At 42.4% G+C, this 6,060-nt stretch overlaps 1 protein-coding gene across 1 annotated transcript in view; it reads right to left on the bottom strand.

Moving 5' to 3' along the window:
- The window catches only part of abcc9 (ATP-binding cassette, sub-family C (CFTR/MRP), member 9), a 63,084-nt gene extending 57,373 nt beyond the window's left edge, over positions 1 to 5,711 (bottom strand). The window contains exons 1-4 of the mRNA XM_034864115.1: positions 5,509 to 5,711; positions 2,670 to 2,844; positions 690 to 831; positions 425 to 546 (exon numbers count right to left, since the gene is read on the bottom strand). Of these exons, the coding sequence (XP_034720006.1) occupies positions 425 to 546; positions 690 to 831; positions 2,670 to 2,817 (412 nt within the window). The 5' untranslated portion in view covers positions 2,818 to 2,844; positions 5,509 to 5,711. The remainder of the gene's footprint in view (positions 1 to 424; positions 547 to 689; positions 832 to 2,669; positions 2,845 to 5,508) is intronic.
- Positions 5,712 to 6,060: the final 349 nt, after the last annotated feature.

Below are 6,060 nucleotides of genomic sequence, written 5' to 3'. Positions count from 1 at the left end.
GGAATCAATCATGTTGTTTTGGGTAATTAAAAAGAACATTGCTATAGTATAATGGGTCACTTTGACCAGAGCACAACATGAGGGTTAATTTATGTCACTCTAGGGTGCCCTTCCAGGGAAGAAACCATCTGCTTATCTCTGCTGCAGGATGGAGGCTGCACCCTGCTATGTTCCACATATTGACAGGTATTGACAGGGAAGAAGATTGGGTGACATGAAAAACGTGATTTATCAGGTTTGATTCAATCCTTTTTTTAAACTCTCCATTGCAAGTCCAGCAATTGTCCGGAGGTGCAATGCTAAATCATTGGCGTCAAAAGCTGGGGATGATGTACTGATTTATACAGGATAGAGGTGTAAGCGAAGGAAAGAAATGGATTAACCAGCCCAATCCTGCCCCCCCACCGTCAATGTAGAGTCTTACCAAGCAGCAGTTTGGGGAAGTTGGATGTCTCTATGTTGTGGTAGTAAACCACTGATGTTGTGGCTGCTATGAAACCCATGAAGGCTGGTATGAAGAGATGGAGGTGGTTGGTCTGCATCCCTCTACAGCAAGAGGCAAATGCAAAATGCAATTAGTACGTTTAAAAGATTTGATGATTTGCCATTTCACTTCCATTATTGGCGTAAGGGACACAAAACTAGTATTTTGTGTGATAATGTGATAAGATGTCTTTCTGAGGTCTCACTTGTTGGAGACGATGCCCTCTGCGAACTCGCAGACGTGGACAAAGAGCAGAGAGAAGGTGAGGATCCATCTCATGTTGTGGCCCGGGAAATGGAGCCATGTGTTATGATGGATCTGGACTTTGGAGCTCTGACTTCCCCAACCTGACACACAGAGACAAAGACAGACAATGAGAGACAAAGAGAGACAGAAAGACTGAAGCATGATATGTTCAATCTAAATGGAAAAGGCCTTTTTAGAAAAATGCGACTTGTAAGAAAAAGGGAAACCGGATGGGAAGAAAGACCAGCAAAAAAGAGAAGGTGGTAGCAGGTCTGGGCCATAAATTATTGTGATGATTTATCGTAATTTAATGGAGACATATCCTGATGAAATCATATATCACAACATTGTGATATATATATACAATAACATCTGAATTTATAATACCAAAAAACAAACATACTAACTCAATTTCCTTAGAAAATCGGATTTTGAGTGAATATCATTTGAACAATTAGCAGCGCTCCATCTCTATGTTATCATTCGAAATTAAGATTTCATTCATTTATTCATTCATTTTAGCAATGAAAGACGCTCTAGGCTGCTTTTTTTGGAACCAAAACGCTGCCAACTCCTTTTTCTTTTACTACAAAAGTGCCCAAGTCCACGTTTTTTTGTCAAAAAACAACGCCAAGTGTGATCATGGCCTTCACTGATTATATAACAGCTCAAGATTCATTTGCTTTATTTTAATCAAATACTTTTTGCAGTTCTAAATGCAATTTAACCTTTAAAGTCTCGATGCTTTAGCAACTCTTGTACAACTCGTGTGAGCTCGGTACCACAGGGTTTTATTAGTTTCTTAGGAGGTTGGTTTCTGCTCTTAACTAAATTGACCGCAGTCATTTCGGAGGCCCGGGGGGGGGGGGGCACAGACCATAAAAACCTAGAACCAGGAAGCTTCAATTAGTGAGTCCCTCGGGGAACAGGCTGAGGGCTTCTGTTCAGAACTATTCCCATCAACTACTGTAAACACACAGCCACACACACACACACACACACACACAGCCACACACACACACACACACAGCCACACACACACAGCCACACACACACAGCCACACACACACAGCCACACACACACACACACACACACAGCCACACACACACACACACACATTTAACCAACCATGTATTCAGTAAACGTTATGCTCTGCAGAGTAATGCTGCAATAAGAGAATTAGAAGAAGAAGAAGAAAACCTTCTTTCCTTTACTTCTTCTTTCTCACATCCTTCCTCCCCTTTCATCCTTTATATGTGTCTTCTGAATATACTGTACATGTTATTTGTTTTTATTGGGAAAGAATTAACCAAAAACGAACTGAGAAAAATAACTAACATCTAACTAACATGCTAACATCAACACTCAATATTCACGATATTGCAGTTTTTGTTTATATTCAGTTTGCTGCTTCATGTTCACACATGGTGACAAGAAAGGGACTTAAAGTATGTGTGTGTGTGTGTGTGTGTGTGTGTGTGTGTGTGTGTGTGTGTGTGTGTGTAAGAGGCAAAGTTAATATCACTAACACATCTGCTCTGCCGGCCAGATGACACGGAGTGACGCTTGAGAACAGATTACTGTAATACACAAAAGTCCTCGTGTCAGACGGGGCTCTACAGTGTCGGTTGCCCTTGACAACTATATTGACTCATTTGGAGACCATTTCGTGGCCTCTGGTTGCCCCCTTTGGCAACCACCTGTTTAATTTGTGTTAGGGCAGTGTAGATAGGCCTGAGGAGACACTATGTGTGTGTTTGTACGAACGCTGTGTTCATGTCACACAGTAAAATACATTGGTACAGCCTGATGTGTTCAAATAAAAACATTTTTTCCATGTGGTTAAAATGGAGCATATGTAGTGTGTGTGTGTGTGTGTGTGTGTGTGTGTGTGTGTGTGTGTGTGTGTGTGTGTGTGTGTCAACTTCCACCACCTACCAATAAAGAGGATGGGGAAGGTGATGAAGAGCAGGAAGACATGGGGGACCAGGTTGAGCGCGTCCACGAAGCAGCCATTGTTCAGCACGCCCTCGTTCACGCTGTAGGAGTTGGTGCCGTTGTCGCTGCCGCAAAACGACAAGGCCATGCCCCCACCCGACTGCTCCACACAAGCCTGGAGACACCAAGACAAACACAAAGGCACACAGACACAAAGACACAAGGACACAAGGACACAAAGACACAAGGACACAAGGACACAAAGAATGCCAAAATCAGTCAATAACATCAACTGCATTGTGTGTTGTAGGGCTGCACAATATCGATTTTTTACTGTCCTTGCAACGTCAACTGGGACGGCTGTAGTACTCGAGTCCGTTCTTGGACTTGAGTCCGGACTCGAGACCGTTTTTCTATGGTCCAGGACTTGTCTCAGACTCGCTAGTATTTGGACTCGGACTTGTCTCGGTCACTGGTCTTGCCCAATATGGTGGGTGTCTTTATTATGTTGATAACAATATTGGCGGCAAAGGGAAACCCAAAAGGATTGTCTTGATACGGTCTTGCATAAGACCTTTATTCTGTCCTGGACTCTGTCTTGACTTGGACTTGAACCTTTTTGGACTCGGTCTTGACTTGGACTCGACTAGTCCTGGTCTTAGACTTGTCTTGGACTCGACTTGACTCAGACTTGAACCTTTTTGGACTCGATCTTGACTTGGACTCGGTCTTGACTTGGACTCGATTAGTCCTGGTCTTGGACTTGTCTTGGACTCGACTCAGAATTGAAACTTTTTGGACTCTGTCTTGACTCGGACTTGAACCTTTTTGGACTCTGTCTTGTCTTGGACTCAAACTTTTTTGGACTCGGTCTTTACTTGGACTCGACTAGTCCTGGTCTTGGACTCGACTTGACACTTTTTGGACCTGGTCTTGGACTCAAACCTTTTTGGACTCAGTCTTTACTTGGACTCGACTAGTCCTGGTCTTGGACTCGACTAAGGTGGTCTTGACTACAGCCCTGTCAACTGGTGCAATAAATCAGTCCTCAAACTGTACTTTAAAATGTAACTGTTTATATTTAATTCACTGTTCAATGTTGGAAATTATTTGTTTTAATTCAACAAGCAATGTGTTGTATTTTAGCAGAATACTGAAAGCAGCAGAACCGCACAACTGAGAACATTTTATTATCCGTTAAATTGTGCGCGATACCGTTATCGCGATATTCATCAGCATTTATTGCATATTTTCCTCTGATCTTGCAGTTATATAATCTTAAGGCTCTCCATGAATCCTTAAACAGCCACCCGGGTCACTAGAGGGGCTCTGGCGAGACCTTTGGAGGCTCGGCCCGACATTGTCTTGGCATGTCACACATTCACGTGCACGCACACTCACTCACACACAAACACAACTGCAGGCCAGAGTCAGTTATGAGAGCAATGTCAGGGGCAATGACCGGCTAAATGCCCCCCCAGTGTACTATTAAATTAAGGACGTGCACTTCCACACAAACACTCCTGGAAAGAACGGGTCAAAATTTGACCCGAGGACAATAAGAGGTTAAATCATGTCGCTTTAGTAGACGTTCCAAATGTTACTGGATCGAATGGATCAGTGGGATTGATGGTCTCGTCACACCCCAATGTCTGACTTGGGCTTTAGTCTAGTTGGAAAAGTCTTTGTGTGCAAGAGGGCGTGACGTGACGTTTAGCGCGGCAGGATACGAAGAAAATATCTAATTGCGATTATTGTGACCGATATTGCGATTGCGATATGATTCACGATATTGGAGGGAATGATCATTTTTTTAATAATTAGTCTCCTTTTCGTTGAAAATGAAGGCTTGGTATCAAACGTATGATTGTGTCATAACCATGGAAATTTTGTATAGAAGAGGAATTACCGTATTGTCAGGAGAAGCTTGCAGACAGTTTTGATTTACATTAGCTGTTTAGGTTTAATTACTAATGTTAACTAGCATTTTAGTTAGCTGTAATTAGCCTGTGTCTATGTTATCTCCTAACGCTTTCCTCTCTCTCTCTCTCTGAGAGATGTCTATTGCACAGCTACCAGAAGACTTACAACTTTCAGACAGGTTGCTTACATCACATCTATGTCGTCAAGCTCAGCTGGAGTCTGCGCAGTAACGCTCAGTATCACCGGGAAAGTGCTTCTAATACCGACAGACTTCACCGGTCTCCGTCCACAACAACGGGATCTGTGGGTCGATTTCTTTAACTGTCTATGACACGCAACCCACATCTGCACTCATTGCAAAGTGACGCATGCGCGACTCACATCTGCACGCGACTCACATCGGGTAGTGACAACCCCCAAACATTGAAAATCAGCACCATTGGAATCCACTTTACCTGCCAGAATTAAAACTACAGATGCTGTTCTCCAAAATGAGGAAACTACACAACATTTCTCTTACTTCAAATTTCTGTCCATTGCTTTGAAATGAGAAAGAAAAATATGTTTGTTTTTAACCATATAAATGCCCTTGAACAGTGACTAATTGGGCTCACTGACATAGTAAAGACCATAATTAAAGTGCAGCTGGCTAGTTAGCCGAGACAGTTGACACCCTAAATAACTAGCTAGCCTACACTGCCAAAATATCAAGCAAACCATTTAAATTTAGCCGACACTGAAATAAATAAACCACGAGCTTTTACCCCAAAACACACACGTTAGACTAACATTACTCCAGTTATCACACCACAGTCACTTTAAATCAAATACAGCTTCAAAGACATCAGAAAGCTAATGTCCACGCGTTAGCCTACGTTAAATAAGTTGGCTTAATTTAAATAAGAAAGTGTCTTACCTCGAAGAAAAGCAGCTAAGTATCCTTACTGACACCCTTTCATTCCAAAAGTCTTGAAAAAGAAAGAAAACAAACGGAAGAATGAAAGGAGAGGAAAACAAACACAATGCAACGAGAGTTGGAGAGTAAAAAGTTGATTATTTTTAGCCCCCGCACAGCATCAGCTGCTCCGCATGTTACTGCTGCCTGTCTCCGCCGACGGTGTCAAGTTGCACCGAATGCGACGCACGGCTTCCGGTAGTGTCCTTCAAAATAAAGCAATCGAAAAGAAAATGGATGGGTTTTACTTACAGATTAGGAAAAATGCATGATAAGTATTAATGGTGTAACTGCTATGAAATATTCCAAGGTCTTAGAGAAATACAAAAACCATTACAAAATTATCATTTCACTGGCACAACCAACTTAACCCACTAGCAAGTTAAAAGAGCAATGCCGTTCCATACTTACTACAAATTTCCTTTAAAGTAATCAATGCAACCATTAACTAATTGCCCCACAGGGGACCTGATTGCTCTGGGGCCCCTGGGTAGTTTACCCCCTTTTCTAACT

This window comes from Etheostoma cragini, chromosome 23, assembly GCF_013103735.1.
Source record: "Etheostoma cragini isolate CJK2018 chromosome 23, CSU_Ecrag_1.0, whole genome shotgun sequence".
In the NCBI taxonomy this organism is placed as follows: Eukaryota; Metazoa; Chordata; class Actinopteri; order Perciformes; family Percidae; genus Etheostoma; species Etheostoma cragini.
Note: the sequence above shows the minus strand (reverse complement) of the source record. Positions and strands in the feature narration are given on the sequence as shown.